This window comes from Mobula birostris, chromosome 3 (assembly GCF_030028105.1).
Source record: "Mobula birostris isolate sMobBir1 chromosome 3, sMobBir1.hap1, whole genome shotgun sequence".
Classification (NCBI taxonomy): Eukaryota; Metazoa; Chordata; class Chondrichthyes; order Myliobatiformes; family Myliobatidae; genus Mobula; species Mobula birostris.
In genome coordinates, this window is record NC_092372.1 from 20,090,959 (window position 1) to 20,112,692 (window position 21,734).

At 42.6% G+C, this 21,734-nt stretch overlaps 1 protein-coding gene across 3 annotated transcripts in view; it reads left to right on the forward strand.

Moving 5' to 3' along the window:
- LOC140194926 (aquaporin-3-like) overlaps positions 1-21,338 on the forward strand; it is a 29,299-nt gene extending 7,961 nt beyond the window's left edge. For 2 of the 3 annotated variants that reach the window (XM_072252339.1, XM_072252337.1), the window contains 3 exons: positions 6,397-6,515; positions 7,464-7,681; positions 20,981-21,338. In XM_072252339.1, coding sequence (XP_072108440.1) covers positions 6,397-6,515; positions 7,464-7,681; positions 20,981-21,152 — 509 coding nt within the window. In that variant the 3' untranslated portion in view covers positions 21,153-21,338. The remainder of the gene's footprint in view (positions 1-6,396; positions 6,516-7,463; positions 7,682-20,980) is intronic. The other variant, XM_072252338.1, reaches the window with a different exon arrangement.
- Positions 21,339-21,734: the final 396 nt, after the last annotated feature.

Here is a 21,734-nt window from a genome sequence, read left to right on the forward strand (position 1 = left end):
CCTGGAGTATTGTGTACAGTTTTGGTCTCCAAGTTTGAGGAAGGACATTCTTGCTATTGAGGGAGTGCAGCATAGGTTCATGAGGTTAATTCCTGGGATGGCGGGACTGTCATATGTTGAAAGCTTGGAGCGACTGGGCTTGTATACACTGGAATTTAGAAGGATGAGAAGGGATCTGATTGAAACATATAAGATTATTAAGGTATTGGACATGCCGGAGGCGGGAAGCATGTTCCCGATGTTAGGGGAGCCCAGAACCAGAGGCCACAGTTTAAGAATAAAGGGTAGGCCATTTAGAACGGAGTTGAGGAAAAACTTTTTCACCTAGAGAGTTGTGGATCTGTGGAATGCTCTGCTTCAGAAGGCTGTGGAGGCCAATTCTCTGGATTCTTTCAAGAAAGAGTTAGATAGAGCTCTTAAAGATAGTGGAGTCAAGGGATATGGGGAGAAGGCAGGAACGGGGTACTGATTGTGGATGCTCAGCCATGGTCACAGTGAATGGTGGTGCTGGCTCGAAGGGCTGAATGGCCTACTCCTGCACTTATTGTCTATTGTTTATATATATTCTTATTATAATTTATTGTTATAAAAATTATTCTGTATTGCACTGTACTGCTGTCACAAAACCATAAATTTCACAACTTTCTGTATGTCAATGATATTAGATCTGATTCTGAGATAGGAAAAGTGCTTCCCAAAGTCACAGCTATGATACGGTAACCAGTACAGTGCTTTCCTCTTCTCTCGAGTCCCAAGTAATCCTGCCACATACTGCCTTCCAGCCCCAAATTTGGTGAGTAGGTTTCTATGGCAATCCAGTTTCACAATGTTTCCTGAAGCAAACCTTAAATAATTACCAACATGAGATTCTGCAGATGTTGGTAATCCAAAGGAACACACGCAAGATGCTGGAAGAACTCAGCACGTCAGGCAGCATCTGTGGAGAGGAATGAACAATTGACATTTTGGGCCAAGACCCTTGTCCTGATGAAGGGTTGTGATAAAGGGTCTCGGCCAGCACATTGACTGTTGATTCTTCTCCACAGATGCTGCCTGATCTGATGAGTTCATCCAGCACTTTGTGATTAAATAATTACTATTGAGCATATACAGTTTAAATGCAATGGTGAAATAATATTTATGTGCGTTTCTTATTCACGCTGGCTTCACCTATCACCTTCCAGCTTGTACTCCTCTCCCCTTCCCATCTTCTCATTCTGGCTCCTTCCCCCTTCCTTTCCAGCCCTGACGAAGGGTCTCAGCCCAAAACATCGACTGTTTATTCATTTCCATAGATGTTTCCTGACCTGCTGAATTCCTCCAGCATTATTTGTGTGTGTTATTTACACTTTTTTCCTCACCATTGACTTAAGTCATAGTCAATATGTATTTCAACTTGATTACCTGCCTAATTCTTATATGTCTTGATATCTTAAAATGGTAATAATCAATTGCTCTCCATATTGGAATTTCCAAGTACATATAACCTGTAGGGACAGTTCAGACCCTCCACAGGTGACAGTGTGAAAAACAATACTTCCTCTTCTGTCTCTTGACATCCCATTCTTGGTAAGCTTCTTGATAATATAGCCCCACATTCCCCCATTCATCTCTATTCTAGGGTAGAATAACTAGGAGCCTGATTAGAAAGAAAGAAAGATTACTTTATTTGTCACGTGCACATCAAAACATACATTGAAGTGCAAGGTACTGTAAGCATCAAATCCTATCAGTGAGGATTGTGCTGGGCAGAGGTCAAGTGTTGCCACACTTCCATCACCAAAATAGCACGTCTACAACCCATTAACCCTAACCGTACAACTTTGGAATGTGGTAGGGGATAACTACACTCACCGCCACACTGAACTGATTCCACAACTTCTGGTCTCACTTTCTACTACTTGTGTTCTTGATAGTTATTCCTTATTTATTATTATTATTATTGTTTCTTTTCTTTATGTGTTAGCACAGTTTGTTGTCTTTTGCATATTGGTTGTTTGCCTGTCTCTGTCGTGTTCACTTTTTCATTGATTCTATTGCATTTATTTTTACTTACTGTGAATGCCCACAAGAAAATAAATCTTAGGGTTGTATATGGTGACAAATATGTACTTTTATAATTTATTTAAATTTACTTTGAACTCTGAAATCAGGGAACCCGGAAGAGACCCACGCGGTCACAGAGAGAAAGTACAAACACCCTATAGGCAGTGGTGGGAATTGAACCCCAGTTGGTGGTCACTAGCACTGTAAAGTAAACACTAACCACCACACCACCATGCTACCCCAGGCTTAACTTGTTGATTGCCCATTGTGAGTGCATTCATTCTCTTTATCAGATGCTAAGATACCAGCTTATGACTCTAAGATTACTCCAGAGCCAGTGAATTTCTAGGAGAAACGTGTAATCTGCTGAAGGAATTTAGTGCTTCGAGTGGTATCTGTGGGGGAGGGTGCTGAGGAGGAAGGATGGGGAAGGAGCAACGCTCACAACACGCTGGAGGAACTCAGCAGGTCAGGCAGCATCCGTGGAAACGATGAGTCGATGTTTCGGGCCCGAACCCTTCGTCAGGAGTGAAGAGGGAAGGGGCAGAGGCCCTATAAAGAAGATGGGGAGAGGGTGGGAAGGAGAAGGCTGGTAGGTTCCAGTTGAAAAACCAGATAAAGGGGTGGGGGAGCAGAAGCAGGGAGGTGATAGGCAGGAAAGGTGAAGAAGGAATAGGGGAAAACACAATGGGTAGTAGAAGGAGGCGGAACCATGAGGGAGGTGGTAGGCAGCTGGGGGAGAGGGTAGAGTGAAATAGGGATAGAGGAAGGGAGGGGGAGGGAATTATCGGAAGTTGGAGAATTCTATGTTCATACCAAGGGGCTGGAGACTAGACGGTATATGAGGTGTTGCTCTTCCAACCTGAGTTTAGCCTCATCATGGCAGTAGAGGATGCCATGTATGGACACATCTGAATGGGAGTGGGAAGCAGCGTTGAAGTGGGTGGCAACCTGGTGATCCTGTCTGTTGTGGGGGACGGAGCGGAGGAGCGGAGGTGTCAAAGTTGCGTTGAGGCCTCGCATCAGAACTGAGTGTAGAGATGGAAGCCAGCGCAAAGAGGGTGGGGAACAATGGAGTGAGACAGTGGCCAGGAGGTGATTGGTGAAGGGAGGTGACAATGGGGGGGAGGACCACAGGCAGCTGGAGGGGAGGGAAAGGGGTAGGTTGGGAGACAGAAGGGATGATAGGTGGGGGCAATTTTTAGGTGTACATGGTATATATTTCTCGGGTTTGGTCATACAAGAATATACTGAAATTCCAGTCGATATAGTTTTTGTAAAACAGTCTGTTTTCATGCATGCTATGCTGCTTCTGCTGCCGATCTTCTCAATCTTGGGGTCACTTTTAATTCAAAGTTCAAAGTAATTTCCTCACAGTTTGCCAGTTGTTAATGGTGGGTTATGTTTGTAGCAATTCATCTCATGTAAAAATGTGGAAGACCAAAATGTCTCCCCGAAAATCCTTACAGCAGAAAGCCTGCTCATCTTGCCCATTTACTCTGATTCCCTGCCATGCCTCTGTCCACAGTGATGATTTACTTTTAATACCTCAAGTTTCAATGTTCACAGTAAGTTTTTTTGTGTGGCATTTTGATAAATGACCAAATAGATCACTTTTCAATCAGTAAATTCCGGGTCACACATGATGTGCTGATTCTCAGATCTACACTGGTCCCATGATTATTTATAGAAACATTTCAGAAAAAAATACTGATTCACGAGTTCTTTCATTATTTTCTTTTACAGGGATTCCCAGTCTGGGATTTACAGATCCCTTGGTTAATGGTAGGGGCCCACGACATAAAAAAGTTGGGAACCCTTGCTCTACAGTTTACCCAATGTTGGTGAAAGGTTTTATCAATTTAAAAATGCTTTTCAGTTTTATATTCTTAATTTGGAGCTTTACTTGTGAATGATTGAGGTTTCTAATTCTGGTAAGCAACCTTAATCTTAAGAAAAGATCATTCTGGTCGACAGTTTTTCAATCATGTGTTCATAACAGGAAACCTTCAGGAGTGTATAGATTGAATGAACAACAGCTTTATGCAATGTCTTGGACCAATCTTCTCATCGAAGTCCAGAGGCATAGTGTAGAGGGAGCTTCACTTTGTGTCTGACCCTGGGAGTGTGTGATGAGACAGTGTAGAGGGAGCTTCACTTTCTGTCTGACTCTGGGAGTGTGTGATGAGACAGTGTAGAGGGAGCTTCACTTTCTGTCTGACCCTGGGAGTGTGTGATGAGACAGTGTAGAGGGAGCTTCACTTTCTGTCTGACCCTGGGAGTGTGTGATGAGACAGTGTAGAGGGAGCTTCACTTTCTGTCTGACCCTGGGAGTGTGTGATGAGACAGTGTAGAGGGAGCTTCACTTTCTGTCTGACCCTGGGAGTGTGTGATGAGACAGTGTAGAGGGAGCTTCACTTTCTGTCTGACCCTGGGAGTGTGTGATGAGACAGTGTAGAGGGAGCTTCACTTTCTGTCTGACCCTGGGAGTGTGTGATGAGACAGTGTAGAGGGAGCTTCACTTTCTGTCTGACCCTGGGAGTGTGTGATGAGACAGTGTAGAGGGAGCTTCACTTTCTGTCTGACCCTGGGAGTGTGTGATGAGACAATGTAGGGGGATCTGAGAGTGGTTTCCTCCACAATGGTGAGACCCGATGTAGACTGGGGACTGTTTCATCGAGCACCTTCACTCCACTTACCTACATAAGATGCATTTCCTGGTGGCCACCCATTTTAATACTATTTCCCATTCCCATCCCAAAGTGTTGGTCCACGGCCTCTTCTGCTGCCACGATGAAGCCACTCTCAGTTTAGAGGAGCAGCACCTTGTATTCCATCTGGGTAGTCTCCAACCTGATGGCACAAATACAGGTTTCTCTAATTTCTGCTTCTTTCTCCCCACTCTCCCATTTTCCATGTCCCATCTGTGCTTCCCTTTTATCCCTTCTCTTCTCCTCGCTTCTCTCTGGTGTCCCTCCTCCTTCCCTTTCCCCCATGGTCCACTCTCCTCCCCTATCAGATTCTGCCTTCGATTGTCTTTTACCGTTTCCACTCATCACCCCCCCAGCTTCTCAATTCAATCCCCCTCCTCCTACCCCCTCTCGCCTTTTGATTCCGGCTTCTTCCCACTTCTCCAATCCTGATGAAGGGTCTTAGCCCGAAACGTTGACTCTTTATTCTCTTCCATAGATCTTGCCCGACCTGCCGAGTTCCTCCATCATTTTCTGTTCTGCATCAGGTTTCTGAATAGCCCATGAACACGACTTGGCTATTCCACTTTTGCCCTATCTACCTATCGACTGTCTAATTAGTAATTTTTGATCTTGCACAGTGCTGCTTCCGGAAAATAACAAATTTAATGACATAAGTCAGTGATGATAAACCTGATTCTGTTGCTCTTAATGGGAGATGTTACTGTAGTTGCAGATTCCTTTGGTATTTTCTGAGCTCTGTTCGCTGTAGACTGGCGACGTCAGAGCTACCCGGTTAAGTATAACTGAACAGGTGTGAGCACAGAGGCTGCACATACCCAATTGTTTGTGTGGAGTTCAGATTGTGAAAAACCAAAGACTCAAATATATCAAAAAAAGTCCAGTACAGCGGTTATTTGAAAGCAAACCAAAACTGCTCAGAGACTAAGCACGGGGTTGACACTGTATGACGTGCTATCCACAATAACTAAGTCCTAAGTCGAAGAAAGTATGTTTGATCTTTTGTTAAGATGAACAATCTTGTAATGATAAAAATCAAACGAAACGAAACTAGCGCTGTAACGAAGTAACAGTGTTAGCGGTACTAAGCCTTAGCGATCTTAACATACTTCAGCATTCCAATTAGCGTTATGATTATTTAAACGTATTTAAAAGATCTACAAAAATATCATTCCCGAAGTTCACTTCCTGGCTCTAACCAGACTAAATTGAAGTAAAGACAAAGAGTGGATATGAAAATATATTCTTCGCTTCTACAACGGGCCGCCTCACGTGACAAATTACCGTAACCTATATAAAACACGCAACATAAAATACAATCCAGACATACAGAGAATAGATACATTGCTCCTACGTCCTCGTGTGAGTAACAATTCAGATTGCTAGAGTTCAGTTATTTATAATTTACTTGCTTCCCAAGTACGCTGCCTTAATCCCTGTGTGGCCCTGTTGAAATATTTTGTGTTTTACTCTTATTCTCAATGTCTAGAGCTATTGTTCTGCATTTTTGATAATTTTTGATGAATTCAGAAGAGTAATATTTAACTTTCACCCTAAGAACATCACAAATTGCTGTCCAGGAGCAAAAAAGACGGGGGTGAGTCTCAAATATGAACTAATAACTGTTCTCTAATTACAGAGAAGTTGTGGCTCCATGGCAATCAACAGCTGACAGTCATTGGACCAAACTCGACTGCTGGGATATTTACAACGTTTCCACTTGAACACGTGAGTGCACTCACTGGCATTTTTGATCAGGTAAGAAAGAGAGTTTACAAGTTCCGACACACATTTTCCATCTGCCCAACTCACGGGACAGGTCATATTTGATTGTTTTAACAGCTCACTAATAACTTTGAACAAAATTTGCTGATGTAATGAGCAATTAAAGATTAAGTTTGTTGAGCATCCTTTTCCTTTGGGAATCTTGCCAGTTCTGGAGGGTTATTGAGGTAGAGAAAACACCTGCCTTTTTCTCTTAGTGATTTTAAGATACTAAGTAGGGTTCTGGAGCAGTTGCAGTGTTCCCTGTTCCCCAGGGTGGGCCAGCTTGCTGTTATTTATTTACCTATCTAACTACTTATTGTGACTTAGTGAGGAATAGGCCCAACTGGCCCTTCTGGCCGCATCACCCAGCAATCCCCTGGTTTAACCCTGGACCAATCACGGGACAGTTTACAATGACCATTAACCTACCAACTGGTATGTCTTTGGATGCTGGGAGGAAGCCAGAGCACCCGGAGGAAATCCAACGTACAAACTCCTTACAGGCAGTGGTGGGAAATGAACCCGGGTTGCTGGTACTGTAAAGCACTGTGCTAACTACTACACTACCATGCCACTCCAGTTGCCCCCTGCCGTGTCTGGGCCATAACCCCTTCACCCCTTCATGCAGGTTTGGATATTTGACGGCGAGGTCATTGCGATTCAGGAGAACGTAACAAATTAGCAAAGTGAATTACAGGATCAAGAATATGCCGGGCAGCCCCTCAAACTTTTTAACATTCAACAGATCTTGGCCTCTTTCCCACTCTCTCTCCATATCCTTGAAGAGCTGGTGTCTGTCGATCTCTGCCTTGAAGGTATTTAGTGATCCTGTCTCACTGCCTGGTCACTTGGGTTGGCAGCAGTGTAGACCACCTTGAAGATCGATCTTTGAGTCACTCCTTCAATGAATTCTAACACTTTTCTTTTGTTTTCTTACAGGCAACTGGAACTGCAGCGCTCATATTTTGCATTCTTACCATTGTGGATCCTTTGCACACCCCAGTGCGGACAGGCTTGGAAGCCTTCACCATCGGCTTGGTGGTTCTGATCATCGGCTGGTCCATGGGTTCAAATTCCCAGTACTCACTAAATCCTGCCAGGGATATTGGACCTCGCTTGTTCACAGCAATTGCTGGCTGGGGATCTGAAGTTTTCACGTATGTTCAGCTGTCATTTCTTTTTTGTAGATGTACTATTAATTCCTTCTTAATGAAAATTATTATTTTCTTGGCCAATTTCAAAGTTCAAAGTAAACTTATTATCAAAGTACATATACAACTCTGAGATTCATTTTTTGCCAGCATACTCAATAAATCCATGATCAAGTAACAGCCATAATAAAATCAATTTTAGCCATTAAACAGTAATAAACCTTTTCAAACCTGTTCTGAGTGCACGACCTCACTATTTTTCTTACTCTTTTTGTACTACTTATTTAAGTATGTATATTTCTTATTGTAATTTATAATTTATAATATTTATTATTACTGTATTATGTTTTCCAATGTTCTGTGGTGGGGTGGAGATACATCTCTACCAAAGGAGGTACAAGACACTCCTTCCCTCCGCTAGCCTGCAGGTCGTCCTTGGACAAGGTGTAGCACCTGCTTAGCACCCACGCACCCCCAACGTCACCCTCCAACCAATCAGGGTCACACGAAGCCATGGGAGCAGGTGGTGGAAGTTCATACGAGCAGCTGGTGCAGAACACAAGTCCTAATTATGCGACCACTGACGCCAGGCAGACAATCTCTGAAAAGTATTGATAGTGGCTGGGGTCACCTGCCATGTAAAGACACTGCCCAGAAGAAAGCAACGGCAAATCACTTCAGTAGAAAGATTTGCCAAGAACAATCAAGGTCATGGACCATGATCGCCCATGTCATACGACACAGCACGTAATGATGATGATGATTGCAATGTACTGCTGCCACAAGAAAACAGTGACATTAGCGATGTTAAACATGGCTCTGATTCTGATTCTCTTCAAGAAAATCGTGTCTCTTCCAGTTCTGGAGGAAGTTCGAAAGTTGGTTTCTTAACCTATAAGGCTTAGGGAGCTGTTTTATCTCCAGGGCTAGCAGAACATTCACTGTCTGTATGGAATTTGTAATTTCTCCCTGTGACCATATAGGTTTCTCTGGGTGCTCTGCTTTCTTCCCATATTCCAAAGTCGTATGGGTTAGTAAGTTACTGTAACTGAGCAGATGGGGGTAACTGGGTGGTGCAGCCCCATTGGACTGGAAGGCCCATTACCATTCTGTATCTCAAAAAAAATCATAGGGTGTAGCATATTCAATATTTCAGTAATATTGTATATATTTTGTGCATTTTTTGTTTGTTTACATAATTCATTATAGGATATATGTAAGAAGTATGTGGAAGGCATATATCAACATGTCACCATGTCATATGTGAGGGCCTCACTAAACAAAAATGATTAAGATGAAACCTATCCTGGCTCCTGTGTTTTCTTTTGATTAGTTCCTGGAGTTACAAAATGTAACAGTGACGATGAGAAAGTTTTAAAATGAACCCGAGACAACTACCTACCTGTTGAAGCACAGCATGTTTTTCTTTGGTAAGGGAGAGAGTGATGTTCAAGTTAAAAAACAAAACTTAGTGTGTTTTTCTTTGGAAGGGGAGAGAGATGATCAAGTTGAATACTGGGTGATAATAAATAAGATGCAGATATTACTACACTGGAAAGATAGACATGTTCAATTGCACAACAGATAACTGGATGATGTAAATTGAATGAATTGAGCAGTATATTGAAGCAAATGAAAGAGCCAATGAAAAATGAATGCCAGTGCTGCTGAGTGTAATAGTTCGGAAAGCATATAGTTTGCTTAAATATTTAGCGGCTCCAAACAAACCAGCTGAAATGAGCTTGGCTGATATCATGAATGCAGTGCAGGAACATTTAGAACCAAAACCTATGTTGATTGCAGAATGCTTTAAGTTTCATAAGCAGAATGATTTCAGCATACATGGCTGAATTGAAGAAATTGTCTGAGTATTGTCAGTTCGGTGATGGGCTTAATGATGCACCGAGAGATTCTTTAGTTTGTGGAATCTCACAAGGAAGCATTTAAAAGCAGCTCCTAAAAGAAGCACGCTCACATTTAAAAGAACAGGTGAAATTGCTGTATCAATGGAAATTGCAGCCAGGGACACAATTAAGTTGCAGTCAGGGATGAAGGTGTCACAACCACAGATTTGACAATGCAAAGATACGACAATTGCACTTGTGAATTTGCACGTGTCAGCTAATTATTATTTAATCGTGATAGTATTTAACTCCATTCTTCTTGTCGTAGTGCTTGTTGAGAGTTGGATAGGACATAGATACGCTTCGTTATCTGCATTCCACCTTGCCTGAGAAATTGACTGCCGAGTTAACTGACTCTGAAGACGTGGGTCGATATTTCACAGACTTTTATGCGAACAATGCTAAAGGGAAAAAGAAAAACAATAAACACTAGGCCAAACGGGGCCATTGACTAAAACACTCAAATGGAAAGTGAAGCCTACACTGTGGCTGAAAAGAACACCTAAGCATTAAACGAATACTGCTAGTTTTCAGAGTCAGTTGACTTGACAGTCCAATTTCTCGGACAAGTTGGAATGCAGATAACGAAGCGTAGCTATGTCACGTTCAAGTCTCGACAAGCACTACGCCAACAAGTGTGGAGTTAAATACTATCACCATTAAATAATAATTAACTGACGCGTGCAAATTCACAAGCGCAATTGCCGTATCTACTGCGCTGCCAAATCTGTGGTTGTGACAGAAAGTGAGAATGAAAAATATTGTAACACCTAAACAGAAACCTGCCTTGCAGAACAAATTGTGTTACCATTATGTCAGGAGCTCATATACGCTAGACCAGTGCAGGTTTGAAAGTGAAACTTGCAGAAAATGCAACAAGGTAGGAGAAGTACAGAGAGCATGTTGTGCAGACAAGAACAAATGGACAGCACGAGGAAGATAAAAAGTCAAACTGCAGTTTCAAAAAGATGCCTAATCTTCATGCTGCTGATGAAAAATCTGATCATAATGAGAGTGACATAGGACTGATAGCTTTCAGATTTACAACGTGAAAACTATTGGCCTACACCAGAAGTGAATGGCAAATTAATTAAAATGGAATTGGACCCTGTCTTGGCTGTTCCAGTCTCTCCACAAAATGAGTTTGAACAGCAAAAATACTGAACTGAAGCCTGCAGATATTCAACTAAGAACTTTTACTAGAGAAAATGTAACTCCTGTGGGAACAGGATTCTTGACAGTGAAATACAACAACCAACGAGCCACATTGGGCTTGCATGTGGTAAAAACAGGAGGCCCAGTATTGTGGAGGCATGCTTGGCTGAGACAACTATAACCTGATTGGAAATCTAGCCACCACTTATATGCCACATTCCCATAACAGAGTCAATTGAAAGCAGATTAAGAAAGGTACTGGATGATGCCACAACTGTCTATACACCATGAACTGTTTCCCAACAGAGGACAAACAGTTGTTAGTAGCAGCTTCTGTGTCTCTGGTTGGAAAGCATATTGGACTAAGGAAGGACCGTGCTGCTCAGAGGAATCATGAAAGTGACAAAGGCTGTGTCCGACTACAGCAGCTTTTGTAGGCAACGCATCTGGGGAAGCTTCTGATATGTTAATTGGGCAGTTACTTGCGAAATGTGGTTTGATTTTAAGCTGGAAGAGAGTTTAACAGCTTTGGGAAAGTTGCAAGCATTCAGTTTTTGTGAGTATAGAGAACCAGGATCTACTTTGTGTGTATTAAGGTCAAATTCAAGAGGACAGCTAATCATGGATTGACCCACTTACCACTGGAAAAGGAAATAGAATCAGAATCAGGTTTATTATCACCGGCATGTGACGTGAAATTTGTTAACTTAGCAGCAGCAGTTCAATGCAATACATAATATAGAAGAAAAGAAATAATAATAATAAATAAGTAAATCAATCACAGTATATGTATAATTGAATAGATTAAAAAACATGCAAAAAACAGAAATACTGTATATTAACAAAGTGAGGTAGTGTCTAAGGGTTCAATGTCCATTTAAGAATTGGATGGCAGAGGGGAAGAAGCTGTCCCTGAATCGCTGAGTGTGTGCCTTCAGGCTTCTGTACCTCCTACCTGATGGTAACAGTGAGAAAAGGGCATGCCTTGGGTGCTGGAGGTCCTTAATAATGGACACTGCCTTTCTGAGACACCGCTCCTTGAAGATGTCCAGGGTATTTTGTAGGCTAGTACCCTAGATGGAGCTGACTAATTTACAACCCTCTGCAGCTTCTTACGGTCCTGTGCAGTAGCCCCTCCATACCAGACAGTGATGCAGCCTGTCAGAATGCTCTCCACGATAGATCTATAGAAGCTTTTAAGTGTATTTGTTGATATCCCAAATCTCTTCAAACTCCTAATGAACTATAGCCACTGCCTTGCCTTCTAAGTTGGGACCAGGTTAGATCCTCAGAGATCTTGACACCCAGGAATTTGAAACTGCTTGCTGTCTCCATTTCTGATCCCTCAATGAAGATTGGTATGTGTTCCTTTATCTTACCCTTCCTGAAGCCACACTCAGCTCTTTCGTCTTACTGATGTTGAGTGCCAGGTTGTTGCTGTGACACCACTCCAATATTGGCATAGCTCACTCCTGAGATTGTGGTCTTCCGGTTAGGACGTTGAAGATCCAATTGCTGAGGGAGGTACAGAGGCCCAGGTTCTACAACTTCTCAATCAGGATTGTGGGAATGATGGTATTAAATGCTGAGCTATAGTTGATAATCAGCATCCTGACATAGGGATTTGTGTTGTCCAGGTGGTCTAAAGCTGTGTGGAGAGCCATTGAGATTGCGTCTGCTGTTGACCTATTTGCAAAAGAGGACATCTTTTGATGTATTATCCCTAATTCAAATCAAAAGTCTCCCTGTTACAGCAGCGCTGATCCAAAGTTAAACCAGAAAAGACCCCACACTGACCAATGTCTACATAGCAGCCCAAAATGGCTGGAATGTGCAGCAAAAATTCCAGTTGCTCCATTCTTATCAGTGCCGTGATGAACTTACTCTTGACGAAGGTTGTCATAAGTGGGGATTGAGATTTGCTGTAGCAGTTAGTGTGATGCTATTACAGCTTGGGGCGTTTTGGAGTTCAGATTTCAATTCTGACGCCGTCTGTAAGGAGTCTCTGTACCCATGGAATGAGGGAGTTTTTCCCAGTTGCGCCGGTTTCCTTTCACAACCCAAAGACATACCAAGTAGGTTAATTGAGCATTGTAAATTGTTCTATCATTAGGTTAGGGTTAATCGGGGCTGTGAGGACGCTGGGGCAGTGTGACTCGAAGGGCAAACTCTGCACTGTATTGATGAATAAAAATCATCTAAACTGAGAGCTAAAGTGTTGCAGCAGGTCATCTAGGCATGGTCAAAATGCTGGCTTTGGTTTGAAGCTTTGGATAGATTAACAGATTGAGCAGCTTGCTATGCTCTGCTCAGGATGCCAATTTGCCCAGAAGATGCCCAGAGCAGTGACTCTTCATCACTGGGAATGTTCTGCATTGCCCTTGTCAGAAGATTCATGTGGATTTTGCCAGACACAAACTTCTTGGTACATAGTGGTGGATGCAGCTACAAGTTGGCCAGAAGTGTTTCCCAACAGCCTCCACTACAGCCTTGCTCACTGTTGATGTGTTGAGAAGCCTCTCCTCAAGGACTGGTGTTCCAGCACACTTTGTCAGTGACAATGGACTACAGTTTGTTGTGGAACATTCAGTTATTCCTGGAAATGAATGGAAACAGACATATTACGTCTGCACAGTACTGCACTATACTACACTGTACTACACAGTGTGTGTTCGTCCATCATCGTCGATGAAGACCTCGACACCATTAGTCAAATGATGGTGTCGAGACTAGCACTTGATTTGGATTTAAGTGAGGGAGAGTTGCGCAGCGTCAGCCTCACTCTCTCTTCCCAATTCCCATCTGGATCCAGTGGCAAGACAGAGTCGAGACGGCTGGAGATGGGACGAGGCGCAGTGGATGACCGTGACATCTTCTGTGTCTTGTCATGTTCTACGCGTTCCACGACGCTTGCAGAGACCACCTTCTTGACCGTTGGACCTTCCATGGGTCTCGTCCGCTCAATCCACTGGAGTCTGTCTTCACATGCTGGGATAGACAACTCCCTATCTCACCGAGGGTTTGAGACTCGTCGGCTACCCTCACCTGGTTTAGCCGGCTTGTCGAAGCCGTTGCCCGGGGTGTGGCAGCTGTTGCATGCAAACAGCTACGGGGAGCCACAGGTGAGAGCTGAATGCCAGGTGAGGACCAAAGGTGGACTAACTGCCTTGAAAAGTACACTGTACTGCACAACTGCAAATGGCTGGGCAGAAATGTTTCTTCAGAGTCTAAAGGATGCACTGCGAGCAATGTCAGCAGAGCCCACTGCACTGACGCTGAACCAGAAGCTTGCCAATATCCTCCTTGTAACACATTCCACAACCAACAACTCATGAGCTCTGCTGTTCCTGGCTCGTCTTTGTGTTCACACTTGAATCTCCTCAAACCCAAACTCTGAAGGAGCATGCAGAACAAGCAGCTGAGGCAGATTGAAGGCTCTGCAACCAAGGAGCCCTGATGTTTCACTCCTGGACAAGCAGTCCTGGTGAGGGACTACAGATGTGATCAAAGGTAAGTACTTGGAAAGACCGCGGACAGAACTGGACCTCTCTTCTACACAGTGGAGATTGGGTTCAATGTAATCTGGAGATGACACGGTGAAGAGCAGAGTCAATTGTGAGAAGAATGGTGTCCAAACTTGTCAGTCCCAGAATCAACTCCTACATTCACCACGGAAGAGGCCCCAGATGTGTCCGTGAAAGATTGTTTCACAGACACGTCTCACCTGCCAAGCAGAGTGACCCCCCCTTGTCAGGAAAGATGGTATCCCACAAGACAAAGATAGTCTCCACAGTGATTAAATTTTTAGCTAGAATGGGACCATTTAAAGTTTACTATGCTGTGCATGTCAATATACGTACAGTCCTGTGCAAAAGTTTTGGGCACCCTAGATTTTTTATATAGCTTCAGATGGTACGTCCTTCACCCAGCCCGAATCTCAACATCAGCAACATTATCTGTGATTACCAGGAGAGACAGAAGTAAGTGAGACAGTCAAAGTCTGCAGAAGAACTGTGGCAAGTTTTCCAAGATGCTTGGAACAACCTACCAGTTGATTTTGTTATAAAACTGCATGATAGTGTATCTAAGAGAAGTGAAGCAGTTTTAAAGGCAAAGGATGGTCACACCAAATATTGATTTGATTTTGTTTTTACTGTTTACTGCTCTTTATAGTAATTTTTTTTGATATTTAGAAACTTTTCATTGTTTTTGAAAGCATCTTCACTTTACAGACTAGAGAGCAATATGTTGCATATTTGAGTTGGGATGCATTCTACATACATTGAGTTGGAGTTTATAGCTAAGCAGGGAGGAGGGTTGTGTATTTAATATTTCAATAATATTTGTGTAATGTTGTAAATATATTGTTTGAATAATTCTTTGATGTTTACACAATTCATTTTGGGTTTTGAGTAAGAAGTATGTGAATGGCATACATCATTTTGCTACCACGTCATATGTGAACACCTCACTAAAGACAAATGAAGTATACAAAACACTTCCCAGCTCCTCTGTTTTTCTTTTGATTAGATCCTGGAGTTACAGTACATAACGTGGGGTACTGGTGAAATATTAATGAAAAGCCAGAAACATTGTCAGAATGTCTGTGTTTTATTGTTCACTTGTTGAGCAGGATACTTGACCTGATCATTGCCAGCATGGACCTATGGGACAAATGACCACTTTCAGTGCCAGAGATTCCAATGGTTCCATGACCGAGCTTTTGAGAAACTTACCAGTCAGTTTTTACTTCCATCCAGCGGATGTGGGACTGTGGGAGGAACCTGGAGCACCTGAGGAAACCCACATGTTCACGAGGAGAACATACAATTTTCTTACAGATGGTACCAGAAGTGAGCTCTGATGCCCCAAGCTGTAGTGGCGTCACGCTAACCTCTATGCTACTGTGGCGTGTGGTCTTGGGTCACCCTCAGAATCAGAATCGGGTTTTTTTTATCACTGTCTGACGTCCAGTCCTGATGAAGGGTCCTAGCCCAAAACGTTGACTGTTTATTTCCCTCCATACATGCTGCCTGACCTGTTGAGTCCCCCCAGCGTTTTGTGTGTGTTGCTCAGCTTCATTATCAGTGGGTTATATGAAATGAAATTTGTCAACAGCAGAATAGTGCAAAAACATAAATTTGTGCAAATAAAAAAGGAAACGTTTGGTTGCAGATTCTTGGCCTGTTCAGAGATCTGATATCAGTGAGTCAGAAGCTATCTTTAAATCATTGTGTGTGAGTCTTGAGGTTCCTGTATGTCTTCTCTGATGTTAGTAATGAGAAAAGGCCATGTACTGCATACTGAGGGTCCTCAGTGATCGATGCTGCCTTCTTGAGACACTGCCTTTTGAAGATGTGGGGGGAAGGGTTGTGCCCGAGAAGATGTGGGGGGAAGGGTTGTGCCCGTGATGAAGATGTGGGGGAAAGGGTTGTGCCCGTGATGAATATGTGGGGGGAAGGGTTGTGCCCGTGATGAAGCTGGCTGGGTCTAGAACTTTCTGCAGCCTCTTGTGATCCTGGGCAATGGAGACTCCGTACCAGGCTGTGATGAAACCAGTCAGAATGCTCTTGACCATACATCTGTAGCAATTTGCAAGAATCTTTGTTTACATACTAAACCTCCTCAAGGTCTTAATGAAGTTGAGCTGATGGTGGGCCTTCTTTGCGATTGCATCAATGTATTGGCCTTAGGAAGCCACTGCAGACCCCTCAATGAGGATTGGTGCATGTTTTCTCAACTTCCCCTTCCTGAAGCCTGCACTGAATTCCTTGGTCTTAGTGATGTTGAGTGCAAGTTTGTTATTGTGATGAGATTCAACCAGCTGATCCACCGCAGTCCTGTACGCCTCCTCATCGCCATCTGAGAGTTTCCCAACAACAGTGATGTCATCTGCAAATTTATAGACGGTGTTTTAGCTGAGCTTAGCCACACAGTCATGAACATAGAGAGAGCAGTGTGCTAAGCATGCAACCATGAGGTATGCCCATGTTGATTGTCAGTGAGGAGACGATATTATCACTGGTCAGTATTGACCTTGGTCTTCTGAATATCTTGTCACTAAGAGCTACATGACTTTCCAGATAGGTAATTTTTAGCATTACAGTCTGGCCACAGAGCAGAGTATCATTGGCAAGATAAAGCAGTTCCTTAACCTTCTAACACCCTGAATAATTTTTTCCAAGGTTGGTTATCTTGTGACACAAAATTTAGAAAAATCTGGGAGATTAATTTGGAACACTTTTACCTTCCGGTCAAGATGGCACTTGCATACAACGCTCCTTTAGTCAACATCTTCTGGATGGATCTTGAAACCATATGTTTCACTTCTTTTATGACTTTTACGTTTGTTTTTCATCTTGAATGTGATTCTGGAATTGATGGAGCCTGTGATTTGCAGGTTAGAGATTGTTCGGGTGTTCCAGCAGTCTGCAGTCTCCGAGAGGATTCCGGGAGACAGAGATGGTGAGCACAGGCAGGCTGCGGGATGGGGCGCAAGCTGATGTTTGACTCCATTTCGCCGATTAAAGCTTCTGTCATTTACTGATTAAAGCAATGAAGGGAATTGAAAAATAGAGGCGAATGTGGAAGGTAACCGCCCGCAGTCTGCCTTTTGATCACTGGGGATTGCTCTGCAACCTAAGAAGGGAGAGTCTGCTGCTGTGCCTGGAGAATGTTACACAGGTTTCCTGTGTTTGGATATGGATTTGTACTATAGACCTCTTTGCCTGATCTCTCTCCTTCTTTTGTGTGTGGGGGTGGGGGAGGGGTTAATGATTGTGCTGCTGTTCCTCCTCTTTCTTGGTTTTGTGGCTATCCAAAGAAGTATTTCAGAGTTGTACACTTTGATAATAAATGGACCTTTAAACATTTTCATGCGAATCTGCTTAAAATTAAGTGTGCAAGTGTGATTGCATTGGGTTTCCTGTTTGCAAAGCCCACAAACTCTAAAGACAATTTTAAGCCCTGTCCTATATAAGTACTTCTTCGGGTACCCTGATAAGAAGGAGATTATACTGTATCCACCTACTCTTCAAGGACAATCTCGTCTCTATGGCGAGGTCTAGCTGTCAGTACTCACTGTGTGAGTGGTTGGTCCCCATCCCTAACAAAAAGGAAATACTTCCAGCTAGCAAAGTAGTTTAAACACAGTTTATTTTATTTTTAATGATACATGTTTAGATTTAGACAAATAGTTCTTTACATGCATTTAACACTCAGAGGAGATTTATAAAAAATTTCCAAAGTACAAATGAGTTGATGATGAATGAGTCACCCATTGCAAAAAACTGAGGGCTGAGCAATAAATCCTAGTTCTTATTTCTGTCATTCCCCTTGTCATTCCTAACAATCCCAAATGCTTCCTAAGATTTATACTGTTTTCTATTAGTTGACATCATCTGCATGTGATGTTTTCCAGATACCTTTGCTGGGACAAAGTAATTTACACAGATGGTCTAAAAGCTTTGAGGGCAATGATGCAAATAACTTGGCTGTAACTGCCTGGCTTAATGCAGGCCAGTTAACATAGCTCCATTGTCTTCCTTTTGGCTAATGCAGACAGAAAAATCACCTGGTTACTTAACTTTGCAAACCACATCCTTATCTTACTTATAAGATAATCTTACTTATTACTTATCTTACCAATAGGCTGGTCCTGGGCTTATTTCCTGGCATAATTTACATATTACTATTTAATTATTTATGGTGCAACTGTAACAAAAACCAATTTCCCCCGGGATCAATAAAGTATGACTACTATGACTATGACTATTATTATTATTCTATATTATGTATTTCATTGAACTGCTGCCGCTGCTAAGTTAACAAATTTCACGACACATGCCGGTGATAATAAACCTGATTCTGATTCTGACATCGCTCTCAGCAGCCAGCTCAAGTGTCCTTTTGACTTCAGACAGATTACTGCTTACAATTTACATTAAGGACTGAAGACCGGATCTTGTTCATGACAAGAAGTTGAACAAGAAATATTTGTTAAAAGTTTAACTTTGTCACAAACAACTCTGACCCGTTGGGAAGGTCATGCTGCTGTATTAGCAAGCTGAGGTTAGTAATAAGCACCTTGGGCCCTGAAAAGTGAATCTACATCTCACAAGGAACAGATTGCCATTTGGAAGCCATCCCATTCTGCTTTATCTCACCCATGAAAATTGTTGTGGACAAAATTCCAATAAATATACTATGTGATCCATATTCTGACACAAAACTTAGGGTAGTAGTTAATCTGCTTTTGCTTGTATTGGGTAAACATACAGTAGTGTACAAAAGTCTTAGGCATGTAAACTGTCTATAGCTAAGGTGCCTAAGACTTGTGCACATTACTGTATTTGTCAATGTGGAGTGAAGAGCGAGTTTGCAAATCTGGCTAGAGCACAGGATGATGGGAATGATGAGGGTGGAGCATCATGGGAGGGGTGTGGGACAGGTGGCAGAGAAGGAGTGCCAAGGAGGAGGGGTGGTGTGGGTGCAGAAACACCCAGCCCTGAAACACTAGGCTGCGTCATTTGATTCCAAACAATTGGTTTATTGCTCATTACAGAAAGTCTCTCTGGTGCTTCCTGCTTCCCTCCCTCCACTCTCCCATCCCCTCTCTCACTGTCAGTACACCATGGAGACCCATATTAGAGTCAGGTTTATTATCACTCACATATGTCATGAAATTTGTTTTTTTTTTGTGGCGGCAGTGCAGTGCAATACATAAAATTACTACAGTATTTGTGCAAGATACGCTAAAGGTAAACCTCCGAGTTGTGAAGAAGGCGAATGGAAAGTTGGTATTCATTTCTAGAGGTATAGGAATATAAGAGCAGGGATGTGATGTTGAGGCTCTATAAGGCAATTGTGAGACCACACAGAGTATTGTGTGCAGTTTTGGGCTCCTTATTTTAGAAACGATATACTGACATTAGAGAGGGTTCAGAGAAGATTCATGAGAATGATTCCAGGAATGAAAGGGTTACCATATGAGGAACGTCTGGCAGCTCTTGGGCTGTATTCCCTGGAGTTCAGGAGAATGCGGGGGGATCTCATAGAAACATTCAGAATGGTAGAAGCCTGAACAGGTTAGATATGGCGAAGTTTTTTTCCCATGGTAGGGGATTCTAGGGCAAGAGGGCATGACTTCAGGTTTGAATAATGTTCTTTTATAACTGAGATGTGGAGAAATTACTTCAGTCAGAGAGTGGTAAATCTGTGGAATTTGTTGCCACGAGCAGCTGTGGAGGCCAAGTCATTGAGTGTATTTAAGGCAGATATAGATAGGTTCTTGATTAGCCAGGGCATCAAAGGGTATGTGGTGAAGGCAGGGGAGTGGGGATGACTGGAAGAATTGGATCAGCCCATGATTGAATGGCGAAGCAGACTCGATGGGCTGAATGGCCTCTTCTGCTCTGATATCTTATGGTCTTATAGTTCTGTAGAACTTAATTAAGAGCATTAATGACTCTCTACTTATTGCCTATGCCTGGTCATGTCCCCACGACGTTAGCATGCTGTTTATACAGTTCAGATAAATCATTACTCAGTGCATTGAACTAGAGTAAGATAAAACAATAACAATGCAGAATACAATGGAAATGCTGCAGAAAAAGTGCAGTGGAGGTAAATGACCAAATACAGGATTGTAATGAAGTAGATTATGAGGACAAGAGTCCATCTTATTTTACAGGGGGTCTTTTCAAGAGTCTAATAATAGTGGGATAGAAGCTGTCCTTGAGCTTGGTGGTATGTGCCTTCAGGCTTTTGTATCTTCTACCTGATAGGAGAGGAGAGGAGAGAAAATGTCAGGGGTGGATGGAGTCTTTGATTATGTTGGCTGCTTTACTGAGTGAGCAAGAAGTACAGACAGTGTCCATAGAGGAAAGGCAAGTCCTGTGATCTGCTGTGTCCACCACCCTCTTCAGTTTCTTGCGGTCATGTGCGGAGCAATTGCCATACCAAGCCATTATGCATCCAGACAAAATGTTTCCTGTGGTGCATCGATTAAAAATAGGTTCGGGTTGATGGGACATGAGGAACTTCTTTAGCCTCCTGAGGAGGTAGGGGTGATGGGGCCTTGCTCCTCTCAGTGTTGAAAATCGGAAAATTAGGAGTGCTGTTGACATAACTTGCTGACCTGTCACTTGCCTCTATAGCTGTGCTAAAACATTTACATACTGAAGTGTATTGTGGCAGTGTTTGCTCATTTAGTGTTATTGATACATTGTTCCTCTTTGACATTCAGTGCTAGAAGCTATTGGTTTTGGATTCCACTTGTCAGCCCGATCATTGGAGCCGCTTTGAGTGTTTTGATGTACCAGTTCATTGTTGGATTACGGGTTGATGCAAGAAGTGGCTGCTCCACCAAAGCAGAACAAAATGTACAACCCCTGAGCCAGAAAACAGGCGGAAGCTGATGATGAATGGACACCGCACATATCCTCTGAAGAATTTGTTTTAAGAATCTTCAGCAAATTTTACAGGTGTTTATTCCTGCAATATCACAATGGTCCCTTTGAATATTGCATTTGTTTTCACATGTTATGTATACCTTCAATCATTTTATTAGCCACAGAATAAAATTTAAAAGTTATAAGTTCAAACTTCATTTTTGTCAAAGTACATATATCTGATCTTGAGATTCATTTTCATAGTAAATGCAAAGAAACACAATATAATCAATGAAAAACTGCATACAAAAATGGGCAACCAATGACTCAGAATTGTGCAAATACAAAAGAGAGAAAGACACAGAATAATAATAATAAATAATAATAATAATTAATAATAATAAACAAGCAATAACTATCAAGAACACGAGTTGTAGAGACCTTGAAAGTGAGTAGATAGGTTGTGAAATCAGTTCAGTGTTGGCTGAGTGAAGTTATTCCCTCTGGTTCAAGAGCCTGATGGTTGAGGGGTAATAACTGTTCCTGAACCCGGTGGAGTGGGAACTCGAGGCTCCTGGATCTCTTTCCGGATGGCAGCAGTGAGAAGAG